Here is a 16,426-nt window from a genome sequence, read left to right as displayed (position 1 = left end):
ACTGGTAAGGAGACACAATACAAGCTGTATCCTGTGAGTAGAAATACTCCACAAATCATTCGGGGAGCCCCTTCCTCTACTTCTAACTGAAACACCACATGCTGAAAGGTAGAAGATTCCTGGTCTGGTTCAATTTCATAGGTCTTAGCAAGAGACCTCTCAGCCCTCCTGAACATGTACTGCGGGTGACTCGAAAAGGGGACATTCTCTATATACGTAAATCCATGGTAGAAACAATCATCCTTGATAAAAGGATGATCCACCTGGAGATCTCCTGCTATATCATAGGTCAGCGATGGTGAACCTTTTTTGGCTCGCGTGCCATAAGTGGGGGGAGCGCAGGGAGGTCGTGTGCAGGCATTGCACCCATAATGCAATGCGCAACCCCCCTAGTGCGCATGCGTGCACTACAGGCACGAACCCTCCCATTTTTTCATGCTTTTTTCGCCCTCCCCAGGCTCAAGGCTTTATAGGAGCATGGGGAGGCCTAAAACAGCCCCCCCCCGCCCCACCAGAAGCCCTCCGGAGGCTTCAGGGACCTTCAGGAGGCTTCCCTGAAGCCTCCGAAGCAGTCAAAACGACCCTCCGAGCAAACCGGAAGTCACTTCCGGTTTGTTTGGAGGGTCGTTTTAAGCACTCCGAAGGCTTCAGGGACCATCAAGAGGCTTCCCTGAAGCCTACGGGGCAGTCAAAACAACCCTCTGAGCAAACAGGAAGTCAGTTCCCAAACTTCCGGTTTGCTCGTAGGGCCGGGTTTTTTGTGCTCCGGAGGCTTTAGGGAAGCTCATGAAGCCTCCGGAGGGCCTACGGGGGGGGGGGAGGCTCTTTTCGCCCACCCCAGGCTCCTATAAAGCCTCTGGAGCCTGGGGAGGGCGAGAAATGGCTTTAAAAAAGGGTGAACTCAGCTGCCATAGTTTCGCCATCACTGTCATAGGTGAAGACAGGAAAGACCTTAGGGATGAAGTTCCTTCTTTGCCTGAAGAATACCACATGGGGACTTCCTTCAATGTGCAGGAGGTAGCTCACACCCTGGGGTTCTTCTTGCCCATACTTGGGAGACAGCTTCCTTGGGATGATCATGTCGTAAGACACATATCTGAAGCCCTGAAGAGGTGCTTGTCTAGAAGCTGCATTTTGGATGATCTTAAGCAATATCACACTCAACAATGGCAGAAAGGTACTCATTTTCACAGAACGAGGGTAGAACCTTATTATAGAAAAGGGAGAGGGCGGAGGGAGGAAGACAGAGAGATGGAGGGATAATGAAAGACAGAGACAAAGAGAGAGGGAGAGAGAGAAACTTAAAGTTTTGAATATAAGGATTCTGTACATAGCAACAGAATTGCAATCGATTTTGGAATGTAGGTAGAGTTTAAAAAACCAAATGTAGAATAACTTCTGTTCATGTCCTATTGCCCTCCAGTTTATCTAACAGGAATAAGCTGCATATTTTCTCTGATTGGCTCAAGGTGTGAATTGAAGTGTATTAGTTCATAATTTGAGTGGATAGTGAAGTAGCCTGTCACACCAGGAGGGGCGTTGCTTTGTAAGAGCTCAAAATCAATAAATTGATGAACCTTCTAATTTCTAATTCATGCTTATTTAGCTTTTCTTCCTTTCGTCCAGGTCATCTTTAGCTATAAAAAGATCTTGGTCTTTTTACATACCAAATACTTAAAGACAATTATCAGAGGGTGGGCGGTGAGGGGGGAAGGGAGAATCTCTTAAAAGACCACAAGGTTGCATTCTTAATACAAATAAACCCAATTTTAAAAGCTGAACAGACTGTGCTTTTATGTTACATAAAAGAAGAAGAATTGTCCTGTTCAACAAAGATCACATTTGATTCTATAGATTCTATGCATCTTATGTTGAGTGGTATCAAAAACCTACTAAAAATAAATTCCAAAAATGAATGTCTTGGTCTCTTTGTCTCCTTTTAAACTTTTTTATTCTCTCTTTCCAATGGTCTGCAAATGTTGTTTTATTTCTATGTGCTTGCTGATGGCTGATTTGTCTGCATACCAAGTTTCCAAGAATTTCCTTGCACTTTGAGAATTAGCTTGGCTTAGGACGCTAACCGTTTCTCCATTCAAATTATGGTTGTCTCTGTCCATGTGTTGTGGGATTAAGAAGTTTTCATTGTGTCTTATCGCTGATAGTTGGTATTCATGAATGTACTGGGATAGTCTTTTGCTGTCTTTTGTAACAACCTAATAGTTGTTACAGTCCTTATTGTAGATGACTCCTGGTTTTTTTTTCAGTGGTACCAGAACACAAGGTCACCAACAATCAACACCTAGATAAGTTGGGATTAAACCATGTTAAATCAAAGTTGAAACTAAAATTTTATTAGTGGCTGTAGCAAAATTGTCCAAACTGAGCTGAAGTAACATCAGACAGAGTTGCAAAAATTGTATATTGGAACTTATGTGAAATGTTTGACTTCATGATTATCAACAATTACTAGGACCATATTCCTGAAAAGTTTTAGAAAAGATGCAGAAGAGATCGTATGGGATTTTAAAATTCAGAACATGTAACTGAAAGACACCAGTCAGCATTACTATTATTGAAAAATAAGAAAGTACGACTTGCAGATATATTGTAACAATATTAGGACATCTTCAATATGATGAAAAACAATCGAAAAAAGTAAAAAAGAACAGAAAATCAAGGTGGGTTTTTTTTTAAAGAAAAAGAACATCCATTAAGGCAATGGTAATCAAATTCTTTGAGTGATACCTACTGAATTTACCAAATAATTGGAAGTGTTACATTTATTGGACTTGACACCACTGACTGCAAAGTCCTCCACCAGCTCAACTGTATCACCAGGAATCCAAAGCCTTTAGTTAGATCAGTGGAACGTACCCCATCTAAAGTCTGTGACATTCAATGTAAGAATAGGGAAAATCATCATCTGGTTATTTTCCTATGATGGTTAGATTGTGAATTGGTGGAAGTGTGGGAGTGTTACACAGCTCTTTGTACATCTACTCCAACTACCCTCCAAAAATAAAAGCATATGTATAAATATCCTTTCCACATTTGCTCCTCTAGGCTGGAACTTTTCAAATTGAACTTAAATGGTTTCCCAAATTTGTTAAGGGAAAGCAGCTGCAAGAATCAAAGGAAAAAACTCCATTGTCAAAGTAACTGACTTGGCACACAATGTGGATTGAACAAACTATTAAAGTTCTTGGAGAAGGGCTGTCGTCTTCTTTTTTCCTCTCAATCCCTATGTTACTGTTTCCCTGATCATCTTTCCCAGAAAAAGTTTTCAAGCCTGCCAACTGGATTTTCTAGGAACCACAACACTGAATTTCTAAGATAAATGTATCAGAGAAAGATGGGGAGTCAAGCATACATGTGGCAACTTAAGAACTGGTTGGCTTTTATGGCAAGATGTTTTGAAGAAAACAGCTGCTCCCAGTCTAGAAGCAATAACTACTAAGAAATATGACAGCAGTTTCTTCTAGGTATTCTAGGTATTCTAGATTATGAAGGAAAACATCAAAAGATACTTTGAAAGCTTTATTTACATCAAGGGATTTTGGAAAGTAAATCAATGGATAATTGTATTTGGGACAAATAAGTAATCCATGCCTTTCCATTGTCAAAGCAAAAGCAGAAATGAATAGCATTGCAGTATGTGGAATAAACGAGGAAGTATGATGTTTCAGAACAGGAGCGATGAAAGGAAAGAGATGCCATTGGATATTCAGAGGAGTGGCAATACATGGAAGTTCACAAGCAGAGCAGGATCACAAATAAGAAACGTAATATTGCAAAATCCACAAAGAGTTACGAAAAAGACAAGGCTGGATACAAACATCTCAAGAAGGCAATTTCACCTGTTTCCAACCAAGATTCGGCGCTCACTGAGAGCTGTTAAAGACATCTTCCTGACCTATTTAGTAGTCTTGTGTGATCCTTTCCTACTAACAAGAGCATGCTGATTGTACAAGTGATCCTTGGTGTGAAGAAGATGAGTCTACCAAAATGAGGAGGAAAAATACAAAGGTGTCATAGTGCTACTAGTAGTAGAGATGAAAGAGATTTATCTCTGGGTTACGAGGAAGTATCACTGATCATTTCCTACTGAATTCTTCTTGTATTATGACTGTCCAATTGGAGAAGGCTAACACAGGAGTTAGTTTCTCTCCCTAGTTTCTATTGAAAGTTATGAATTAATTTTAGAACTGTTTCCCTCTTTTGTGATACAGAAATTCAGATAAAAAGGATGCCTCTTAAATAAAATTAATGCATATCAGAAGTCCTTTCCTTTCAAAGAAAGGTTTTTCATAAATCAATCTGAAAGAAAAATTATGTTAAAATATAATTTAAACACTAAGATGCCCCCCAAGTTAGTTCTTTTAGTCTTTATCCATTGCTTCCAGGATTTATATTTGATACCTTGGATGTTGTTATGCTTTATGATGTACTGTTGATATTCTTCTTCTGTTGATTCTGTTGGATGACTTTTGCCCCACCCGTTTCCTAAACATGTCCATTAGTGCATTTCTGAAATGTACAACCACAGCAACCGAAACAATAGCACCACAAAGGCCATATATTAATCCTCCTATCACTCTAGTATTTGACAAATGTCTGCCGACATACAGTTTTGAAGGTGGTCCACTATCTATGCTGCCTCCGTAGCCTTCGTATTGACAGTCAGGAGGTTTCCATCCGTAATCACAGTGACAATTCTTATGACTGTTACATACTCCCCGATTATGGCACTTTGTAACATTACAATCATACATTAAGCTGCCTATACTGACACAGTTTTGATGGATGCATATCATGTCACTGCCACAAGGGGTGCTATCTTTCACTGCACCTATATCCATGATGCCGATTCCAAGGTGGTAGTCGATACCCCAGCACTGCTTCTTGTCAATAGAAGTTTGAATTATTGTACTGTGTTCCTCCAAAGAAGGCAAACTTTTCACATTGTCACACTGGATACGGCCACACAGGACATTCTCCACTTTACATTTTTTATAGTTCTTATATTGAAGGCCACAGTTTCCAAAACGATCACCTTTGGTATTCATTTCCCTGAAGCAAACATCAGAAGCAGCTATTGCACTGCTGCCAAAAATTGTTTTGCACTGTTTGTCGTGAGTGTTGCAATTCCCATTGTAGCAATATGCACCATCTCTGCATGGGACACCATCCATCACATGAACATCTTCAGGACACCTTTCAGAAGTTCCATTGCAGTATTCAGGAAGATCACAATTGCTAGATGTTGTTCTGCAAACAATTCCAGCTTTTTGATACTGACACTTTTTACAACATAAGCCAAATGCACAAGTAGCACCAGGACGCAACTTACAATTAGATTGGCAACAGGGATCTGACTTGCACTGAGCTTCAGAACCACAATCACATTGCTCTCCATCATCCACTACCTTGTTTCCACAAAATTTGACGGTGTATGTTTTACTTGGATTTGGTAGATCTAGTAAACACTTTGCATTTCTGTTCTTGAAATAATCCTTATAGCTACAATTGCTGAACTTATCATAGCCTGAAAGAACTGCCGCCATAACACACTGAACTTTTTCACATGAACAATATTTTCTATCATGGCTCATTCCGAGATTATGTCCTAGCTCATGAACAAAGATTAAAGATATCGCGAACAGGCTGGTGGTTATGTATTGTTCAACACCAGATCCATAGTCATCTCTACAAATTCCTCCTGTGAATGCTAGTCCTAGCTCACTAAAACGTTTGAATGCAAATAAATGAGCAGCGTCATTCCTTAGACGGCTTTGTAGTGATAGTTTTCTCCAATCAGTGAAAGATCTAAGGGTCTTATGAATGTCCCAATTAAGGTTTATGGGATTCTTTTGGGTCCAGATTTCCAGTCCAGCTAAATACAGTTTAACAGACAGTGGTTCATACATTGAATTTGCCATATGAAGAATATCTATTACATCCATAGCAACTAGAGTTTTATTTCTGTTAAATTTCAAATATCGTTCATGATCTATCACAAAAGCAATCTCTGCATGTCTAGTGTGTGGCCACCACTTGGAAGCACTTCTATCCTGTAGGTTTTCCATTTTTGGCATAATGGCCTTTTGATACCATTCCTCTTCTTTCGTTACACCACATCTCATCGATATCGCACTTTCTTCTTCTTCCAGAGAATATACAACATGCTGAAAGATATCAGATGCCTCAACTGGTTCAATTTCATATGTTCTATTTTCTAATTGCAAAATGCCTCTGAGTCCTCCTGAGCAAAAGCTGAGGGTGACCAGAGAAGAGGGTTTATTCTGAACAAAGCCACGATAAAAACAATCATCTCTGATGAAAGGCTGGTCCATCTGGAGATCTCCTTCTTCATTATAGTAGAACACAGGGAAATGTTTAGGCACCAAACCCCACTTCTGTCTGAGATGTACCACTTGCTTATTCCCTCCAATCTGCAGTAAATAGCTTAAATGCTCTGGTTCCTCATGTCCAGACTTGGGAGTCACTTTCCTGGGAATGATTGTTTCATAAGAAATACGCCTAAAGCCTGGAGGCCATCTCTCTTCAACGGTCTCAGCCAAGCTCTTCCTCAACAGCATCACAAATAGCCATGAAATATACATATCCATTTTCAATCAACAGAAAGAAACCCATCAAAGTAGAACCTCTGACACCTTATTCGTGGAAAGAGAGTCCACTATAACTTTTGTGGACTAAAGAAAAAGTAAGGAAGTGATGTGGAAAGGAAGGAAAGATTCTGACCATAGCAACAATACATGGAATTCTTTGGAATATGGGTGGAGCTTCATAGAGCAAGAACAAAAACTGACAGCCAAAGAATTGTTTAGTCATTGCTAGGTTTTTAATTTGAGCGCCCCACCCTCCTTTACAGGAAAGTTGGAAACAATCCATAAATGGATCCTGATCGATTTGAAAAATGGCTTGTATGACTGTACTGCTTCTGTAGTTTTGGATGGATAATCCAAGATGCAGTTGGATGCATAATCCAAGATGGAATCATGTGCAGATGCTGCAGCTCTGAGCTCCCAGTGTCGGTGGGCTGTTTGGAATAATGTGTGTATGGATGTGTGTGAACAGTGGAGCTTATGGGGTAAAACTTGTCTACAGCCATGCAGAGTTGCTACTGCTGGAAATCACTGGTAACATCAGTTTTGCAAGTCAATCCGATATTACCAGTGATTTCCAGCGGTCCCATAACATACCAAACTGCATGGCGAGACTTCCAGGTTCTCCATGGATCATCATCGGATCTGGGAAGCATAAACAGTGGTGAAAGGAGCAGAAACAGAAGCGTGGATGTAGAGCTGTTCTGTTAGCTCAGCTATGGAAACAGCCCCACAGACCAGTGCTAGCAAGCGTTTTTTTTTTTTTTGACAAACACTAGATCTCTCGTCCATAAAATCGACGAACTAGAGCTGCAGATGGCAGCATGGAGGCTTATCCACAAATGCTGAGTGATGATTGTGACAGAGACCTGGCCACATCCACTCATACCCAATGAGGCAGTGGGGCTAACTAGCCATGCCATCTACCGCTCCGATAGAAATGGCAAATCTGGTAAGAGCAAAGGATGAGGACCTTGCATTTCTATACACAGCGACTGGTACTCTAACAGCAGAGTAATATATACGTACTGTTCCCCAGATGTGGAATTAATGACTGTCATATGTAGGTCATTTTATCTGCCTAGAGCCATGATGGCGAACCTATGGCACGAGCCATTTTTGAGGGCACGAGAGGCATTGCTCTGTCAGCTCCAGCACACTGGCCAGATGATTTTTGGCTGTTTTTTGCCCTCGGAGGGTGAAAAACTGCCCAACGCGCAAACTGGAAGTTTGGGATTTGACTTATGGTTTGCATGTTGGGCCATTTTTCGCCCTCCGGAGGCTTCAGGGAAGCCTCCCGAAGGAGAAAAACAGCCCAATGGGCAACCTGGAAGTCAGAAAACAGGCTGTTTCCAGCCTCTGGAGGGCCTCCGGGGGGCGGAGAAGGTCATTTTCACCCTCCCCGGCTCCTAGAAAGCCTCTGGAGCCTGGGGAGAGCGAAAAACGAGCCTTCTGGTCTGACCGGAAGTTGGCAAATGGGCCATTTTCGGCCTCTGGAGGGCCTCCAGGGGGGGAGGCCTTTTTTGCCCTCCCCAGGCTCCTAGAAAGAGTCTGGAGCCTGGGGAAAGCAAAAAACGGGTCCACCATGCCACCATGTGCCAAACGTTGGAGAAGCGTGGGGGAGGGGGGATGTGCACGCATGGGTGGGGAGGGCGCATGCGCAGGGGGAGGGCACATAGAATTATGGGTGTGGGCACGTGTGTGCACGACTCTCCCCGCTCCCCCCGCTTTTGGCACGTGACGGAAAAAAGGTTAGCCATCACTGGCCTAGAGTAATCACTGTGATAATTATCGCTGTCTATATTTTACCTGATGTCAATGTTGCATGGAACTCTCTAAGCTGTATGACGTCATCTCAAGGCAGCAGCAAACTCATCCTGAGGGCACTTTTGTCATAGCTGGGGACTTAAGCAAGCCAATCTAAAGACTGCTGCCCCTACGTTTGTGTAGAATTTGCAATGCCCACCAGAGGGAAGAACATTTTAGACCGTATGTACTCAAACTTAAAACAGCCATACGGAGCAATTCCCCTCCCCCCTACCTGGGCACATCTGACCTCTCTCTCTGCTGTTATGCCCAAAGTATGTCCCTCTTAGGAAAAGAACACAGCCAATCATGAAAACTGTTAAAAACTGGCCGGAAGGTGCATTCAGTCAGTTGCAGGATTGCTTTGATACCACTGAGTGGAGCATATTTGAACATCTAAAACTGCATGAATACACCAACACCGTACTCTTCATATATCAAAACATGCACTGATAATATAATAGTGGACAAGTGCATAAGAGTCTACAGGAATTGTAAACCCTGGATGTCAGCAGAGGTACAGATACTTCGGAGAACCCGGAATTCCGCCTTTAAGGCCGGGGACAGAGATAAATACAATGAGGCCAGGGCAAATCTACAGAGAGGCATCAAGGTAGCTAAACAAAAATATAAACAAAAGGTGGAGAACCATCTAGCAGACAACAATTCAAGGCATGTGAGGCAGGGACTGCAGCACCTATCCAACTACAAGGGCAATATGATGAAGATTGTCAACTCCGATGCCTCGTTGGTAGAGGAATTGAACATATTCTTCGCCCGCTACTAGGTCAAGAGACCTGACCCTGTAGCCCCAGCCTGCTGGCCCTCCAACTTCCAGCCACTCTCCCTTCATGAACACCAAGTGAGAGTTGTATTGAAGGCCATGAACTCTAATAAAGCTGCAGGCCCAGATGGGGTGCTGGGGATAGTGGTAAAAACCTGTGCTGACCAACTATCAGAGGTCCTAACAAGGATTTTTAACATCTTCCTGGAAACTGCCAGTGTTCCATCATGTCCGAAAGCAGCCACTATTATTCTAGTCCCGAAGAAAACAGCAATAAACAGCCTTAATTACTACAGACCCATTGCACTAACGTCTGTAATGATGAAGTGCTTTGAAAGACTGGACCTTCAACACATTGACAGCAATGTTCGACAGACGTGCTCTATATGAAACTGCTGGGTGAGATCGTTTTTCAGCATGGGATTAAGTATCATCAGCATGGTGAATACATTCCCTTGTATATCTAAGCTTGGGCTGGCCAAGTGATGCAAGGTGCTTTCCCAATGCCTGGAGGCTATGGAAATCTGGCTGGATAAAGCTTCAGCTCTACCTTGGTAAGACTGAGTGGGTGTTTTATCCGCCTCCTCTGGATCTAGTGATTTTCCACAATGTGGAATGGGATTACATTCCTCCAGTCAGGATGCATAATATGGGGGTTCTCCTAGTTCTTGCTCAAGGAGCTGGTGGTAGCCTTAGCTAGGACAACTTTTGCAGAGATACATCTTGTGCCTCATTTGCACTTACTGCATTTCTAAATAGAGAGACAATGCTCAATAGTCACTCACGCCTTAGTAATTTGATTGGACTACTGCAGCATGGTCTACATGGGGCTGCCCTTGAACAGCATTCAGCTGGTTGAAAGTGCAGTGGCATACATACCTATATTATACCCATGCAACAATGCTGCTGTGTAAGTGGTACCAGTTCCTAATAGGCTTGAGTACAGTTGAAGATGGTTGTTACCTTTAAAGTGTTAAATAGCTTAGGACTAGAGTTCTTGCAGGACTGCCTCTCCCTGGTGATTTTTGCCCATCCTACCCGATCTGGTAAAGTAGGCATGCTCTGGTACCACTAAAAAAACAATGTCTGGTGATCCCCAAAAGCATGCCTTTTCTGTTATGCCACCTGGCCTATGGAACAGCATCATCGTCCCCCCGCCCCCAAAATGTGGACAGTTTGTAGTCTACTGGCCTTTCAAAAGGGCTTTTCCCATAGGCATCAGAGTCAAGATGTTAGTAGTGGGCTGGTTGTATGCGATTAGTGGCGTTGCAGTTTTAATGAATTTCACTATCCTTTTATTCATTGTTTGGTAAGGTTTAGTGGAACCCTTTGTTTTCATCTTGTTTGCTGCCAAGAGTTTTTGGGATAGATGGACATCCATATAAATTAATGTATCAATAAATAAATTCGAGAGGAGGCTCTTTTGAAAATATGCAATAGAAAGTATTCTTGCTAACCATGCATAATGTAGTCCAAAACATCTCGAGTCTACTAAGCTTCAATTAGCATTGTTACATCATCTTGGCTAGTTCTTACACACATTCTGAACATGATGCAGCTGCTGATCTTCATTATCCTTTGAAAAGTCAAGTTCATCTGAAACTAGGTCATCTGACTTCTTAGTACAGTGTTGAGGTCATACTAACACAGCGTATCACCTTATTGAAAAACCGCTACCTTCTACATCCTTCAATCTGCACAGAATATATAATCCTCTGCAGTGTAAGCAGATGTTGATGTGTCTGAATCTATGTTCAGTGAATTGCGAAGAAGGCGTTCTTATGTTATCTGAGCTTGTTGCTTTGCATTTTTAATCCACTCAATGTGATACCATGTACCTTAGTTTCTCTTTCTGGTTTCTGTCACTTGCGCAGTGCAGTTTCACTGGCTAATGTCTTTTCTTGAGCCATTGCAAATGTCCAATTCGCTTTAGGGGGAGAAAAAGCCTCTATTGGGGCTCTTCATCATGAACACCAAGAACTAGGAAATGTATGAGTTATCTTTTCCAAAAATGCCCTCAAATTGCACTGAGAGTGGATAAAAGACATCTTTCTGACCCCTTCAGTAGTCTTGTGTGATTTCCCGTTCATTGTCTCTGATAACACTGGAGGATGGGATGGTACTTGGTTTTACTGCAGTTCAATAATCAAATGTTTAAATTATGAGGAAAGGGGGGCATCAATGTCCCTCATGCTAAAAAGGACAGGCAATCAGTTCTAAAGCACAGGGGTGTCTTATATAAAGAAGACTTCCTATCAAGAGAAATTATCTCCTCAAATTTCATTCTTCCATGGAGTCTTCCAGCACACAAGCCAGATTCCAGTCTCACTGCAGTCTACCATGTGATTTTCCTACCCAGAGAGAGTGCTGTTTGTGCAGGTGGCCCTTGATGTGAAGAAGATAAGTCTAGGACATGGGGAAGATGATGAGAAGAGAACTACTAGTAGCATTTATTACCGTGTTTCCCCAAAAATACAACCTGTCCTAAAACTAAGGCCTTGTCACATTTTTCTGGTGGGCAAAAATATAACCCTCCCCCGCAAATAAGCCCCCTGGACAACCCCCCACCTCTGGCCAGGCAGAGTGCCGCTCACCAACCTAACGGGATCCCGAAGGTGCCAAGCCGCGGGAATGGGGGGGTTAAGGTGATCGTGTTATTTGGTGCCTTCGGGATACCCTAGGTTGGTGAGCAGCTCTGTGCCCAGCTGAAGAGGGAGGTTGCCGGGCAGCTGCTCTCTTGCGAGCTGGCTCCCAAAGAGCCGGGCACAGTCTCAGGGGCGAGCACAGCAGCAATGAAGCAACCACGCTCATGAGCAGCCACCCGGCAAACCCCCTTTCCAGTCGGGCACAGTGCCATTCACTGACCTAGGGGTATCACCAAGCTGCTTGAGCGCCTGTTCGCCGCCACCTGGCTCTCGCAGCTTGGAGCCTTTGAAATGCCAGTGAATGGCACTCTGCACAGCTGGAGAGGGGGTTGTGCGAGCGGCTGTTCTGCTCCCGCTCGCGCACCTCCCAGCCTCAAGATGCCTTGGCCTGCAGAGCCAGAGCACCTCCGCTGCTGCCGCTGCCATCCCAGCATGGCTTTTTCGGGAGCTTCCAAACCGAGTCTTCCGGCAGTACGCTCTGTGTTGTATGGTCTGGGAGTATGCTTTGCCGGCAGCTGGCCCACAACCATAGAGTGTACGCTCAGAGCGGCCACTGCCGGAAGACTCAGTTTGGAAGCCACCGAAAAAGCCATGCTGGGATGGTGGTGGCGGCAGCAGCGGAGGTACTCTGGCTCTGCAGGGAGAGCTGGGCCAGGACATCGTGAGGCTGGGAGGCGCGGGAGCGGGAGCAGAACAGCCGCTCGTGCACAGCGCCATTCATTGGCATTTCGAAGGCACCAAGAGCCGGGTGGCGACAAGCAGGCACTCACGCGGCTTGGCGATACCCCTAGGTCAGTGAATGGCACTGTGCCCGGCATGAAAGAGGGTTTTCCGGGTGGCTGCTCGTGAGCGTGGTCCCTTCATGGCTGCTGTGCTGCTGTGACAGCGCAATGCAGCCGTTCACCCCTGTGCCTGGCTCTTTGGGAGCCTGCTCGCAAGAGAGCAGCCACCCGGCAACCCCAAAAGAATAAGCCTTCCCCTGATAATAAGGCCCAAGCCATATTTTGTGGGTAAAAAGAAAATAAGATCCTGTCTTATTTTCGGGGAAACACGGTAGTAGTAAAATGCGATATAGGTTGATACCTGTACAATCCATTAAAACAATGAGTGATTTTTGTTGTTGTTGTTGCAATATTTTCCTCCTCTTTGAGCAATAGCTGCTAAGAAGTTTGCTTCAGGAGGATCAGCTTATCCTAATCACCCATACTATGTTTTGGCTAAAATTTTGAAAAGGCAATGCTAGATTATTAGTTTCTTCTTCTTCTTTGGTAATTAAGTAATGTAGTACGTTCCCAATGAAATGTTTTCCACATTTGCCAGAGAGTTGCTTCCCAGGCACCAAAACAGAACTTTTACAAATGACACTGCCTGAAATTAAGTTCAATTTTTTTCAGCATGATGAATCAATACCAAAATTCCAGAGGCTCAAATAAATTTTATATAATAATATCCATTAACCCTTCTGAACATATTTGATATATTTCATTTCTGTGATTTACTGTGCACTCACTTCTGTAGTTGATGATTCAGTTCTTCTAAGCCTTCTAAATAAGTGAACAAATCCGTATCTAAAATATATCCCTACGCTAACCAAAACAAAAGCAGAAGAAAGGACATATATAATCCCTCCAATAATCCCAGCTTTTGCAATAGTGGTTAAACGTTTGCGTGGTCGAGGAGGCCCACTATCAATGCTACCACCATGCCCTTTCTTCAGGCAGTCTGGAGGACCCCAGCCATAATCACAGTGACAATGTTTGTGACTGTTGCACACTCCCCGATGATGGCACTTGGTGAAGTTACAGTCGTAATTCAAGTGAGACACGCTCACGCATTTTCTGTTAATGCACATCCTGTCTTTGCCGCAAGGACTTCCATCTGTCACTGCTCCAATATCGGCCGTCTTCATTCCACTGTGGTAATCTGTACTCCAGCACTGCTTATCACCAAGGGGGACTTGAATTATGGTGCTGTGTTCCTCCAAAGAAGGTAAGATTTGGACATTTTCACACTGGATTCGGCCACACAGAGTATTCATGGTTTGACATTTGTGGTAAATGCCATGTTTAAGGCCACAATTGCCAAAGCGATCGCCTTTAGCATTCATTTCTCTAAAGCAAATATCTGTAGCAGTTTTTGCACTGAAGCCAAAAATCATTTTGCACTGCTTATCTTCAGATATGCAGCTTCCACGGTAACAGTACGCACCTTTACTACATGGGGCACCATCCTGCATGTAAACATCTTCTGGACACCACTCAAAAGTCCCATTGCAGTATTCAGGAAGATCACAATAGTTAGCCTTCTTTCTGCAAATAGTTCCAGACTTAAGGTATTGACACTTAGCACAGCACTCACCAAAAGCACAACTGACACCAGAACGAAATGTACAATTAGACTGACAACATGGATCCAGCTTGCATTGAGCTTCTGAACCACAGTCACATTGCTCTTCCTTATCTACTACTTTATTGCCACATAATTCGATTTTAATGATTCTACCAGGGTCTGGAGGACTTAACAAGCATGGAGTATTCATTGTGAGAAAATAGTCATTATAACTACAATTGCTAAATTTATCAGTCACTTTATGAACTGGAGCCATAATGCAGTAAGCGTTACCACAACTACAGTACTGTTCATCATGCTGCATGCCAAGATTATGCCCTAATTCATGGGCAAATATGCTACTGATAATGGACAAACTGGTAGTCTTATATGAGATAACAGCAGATCCCATCCTTTCATCACAAACTGTTCCTACATAAGCTGACCCAAGTGAAAATTCAAAAGACTTATATGCAAATAAGTGAGCAACGTCACTTTTTAGATGATTAACCAAGAAGTCTCTCCTCCAGTCAGTGAAATCCTGAAGAGTGCTATCTATGGCAGGAGAAATCGTCATGAAGTTCTTCTGTGACCAGATTTCCAGTCCAGCTACAGATAACCGAACCGAAAGAGGTTCATAAAAAGAATTGGCAATATGAATAATGTCAAGAACTTGCAAAGCAGTAACAGTTTCATTTCTGCCAAACATTAAATAACATTCATGTTCAATCACAAAAGCAATTTCTACATATCGAGTGCGAAGCCACCAGTCTCCTTTGGATGCAGTTTTGGAAACTACATTCTCTATGTCTTGGAACATGGTCTCTTGATGTTTTGGCTCTTCCTGGGTTAGGCCACATCTCATTTGGAAAGCAGTTTCTTTTTCTTCTAAACGAAATATCACATGCTGAAAGGTAGGAGAACCCTGTACTGGTTCAATTTCATATGTCTTATTTTCTAACTGCAGTAGGCCTTTGAGACCTCCTAAGCAAAAACTGAGAGTGACCAGAGAGAAGGGTCTGTCCTGCACAAAACCATGGTAGTAGCAATCATCCCTGAAGAATGGATAGTCCAGCTGCAGATCTCCATCCTTACTATAGGTGAAGATGGGCAAATGCTTAGGAACAAAATTCTTCTTTTGTGTGAGGTGCATGATGATTTTCTTTCCCTCAAACTGAAGGAGACAAGTGACATTCTGTCGTTCCTGTTGTCCAGATTTTACAGTTAATAACTGTGGGATGGTCACCTCATAAGAAGCATAAATATAGCCCGGAGGAAGTATTTGTCTGGTAGTCACAGTTAGGAGATTACTGAGGAACATCAAGAGCCACAGAAGATGGATGGTCTTTTTTCGTGGCAGAAGGAAATATGGAAAGCACACCTTCTCATATTTCATTTCCAGAAGGAAGCTCTCTTAAAGTAGATGAAAAAGTAGTGAGAAGCTGGAAAGAATCTCAGATGTAAATAAGATGATGAAGAGGATTCCGTATATAGCAACAGTTATGTAGCTTCCTTTGGAATGTGGGTGGAGCTTGGATGATGAAGAATGGAACAGACTGGCAGGAAGAGGGTTCTCTTCCCCCCATCCCCAAGTATTTTGCTGAACAGATAAAACATATCTTATTTATGGTACACTTTTCCATATCAAGTTACTTCGAAACAAGATGGTTGGGAAATAAATTTAGTAAAGAAATAATTTTAAAAAAATTAAATTAAGACATTTCATCATGACTCAGTAATGTAGGCATGAGTTCAGAAAGCATTAAAAAATAAGAAAAAAATAGGTGGCCTTATTTTGACACAGATTCTGTGGATTAATAAAGATATAAATCAAAATATGATCAAATGAATATTCCATTAAACAAATCCTATAACTTCGGGAAGGTAAAGCACAGACCTGAATTATTTTTCTTGTTCATGTTGTTCTCTTTAAAAGAAGTTTCACATTACCTAGAGCAGCGATGGCGAACCTTTTTTGGCTCGCGTGCCATAAGTGGGGGGAACGCAGGAGGGTCGTGTGTGGGCGTGCCACACCCATAATGCAATGTGCGACCCCCAGTGTGCATGCGCGCACTACAGGCGCTCCCCCTCTTATTTTTACATGCTTTTTTCGCCCTCCCCAGGCTCCAGAGGCTTTATAGGAGCCAGGGGAGGGCGAAAACAGCCTCCCCCACCACCCTAGACGCCCTCCGGAGGAATCAGGGAAGCCTCCGGATGGTCCCTGACGCCTTCGGAGC

At 43.1% G+C, this 16,426-nt stretch overlaps 2 protein-coding genes across 2 annotated transcripts; both read right to left on the bottom strand.

Moving 5' to 3' along the window:
* Positions 1–4,430: 4,430 nt before the first annotated feature.
* LOC309387469 (disintegrin and metalloproteinase domain-containing protein 20-like) lies at positions 4,431–6,629 on the bottom strand (the record flags this gene model as incomplete). Its single annotated transcript, XM_081943950.1, has 1 exon — positions 4,431–6,629. The coding sequence occupies one exon, from the start codon at positions 6,627–6,629 to the stop codon at positions 4,431–4,433; it is 2,199 nt and encodes a 732-aa protein (XP_081800076.1).
* A 6,727-nt stretch (positions 6,630–13,356) lies between these two features.
* LOC309387367 (disintegrin and metalloproteinase domain-containing protein 20-like) lies at positions 13,357–15,585 on the bottom strand (the record flags this gene model as incomplete). Its single annotated transcript, XM_081943840.1, has 1 exon — positions 13,357–15,585. The coding sequence occupies one exon, from the start codon at positions 15,583–15,585 to the stop codon at positions 13,357–13,359; it is 2,229 nt and encodes a 742-aa protein (XP_081799966.1).
* Between the last annotated feature and the right edge of the window lie 841 nt (positions 15,586–16,426).

The sequence above is a fragment of the Natrix helvetica genome (genome assembly GCF_964273705.1).
Source record: "Natrix helvetica genome assembly, chromosome: 1".
Lineage (NCBI taxonomy): Eukaryota > Metazoa > Chordata > Lepidosauria > Squamata > Natricidae > Natrix > Natrix helvetica.
Note: the sequence above shows the minus strand (reverse complement) of the source record. Positions and strands in the feature narration are given on the sequence as shown.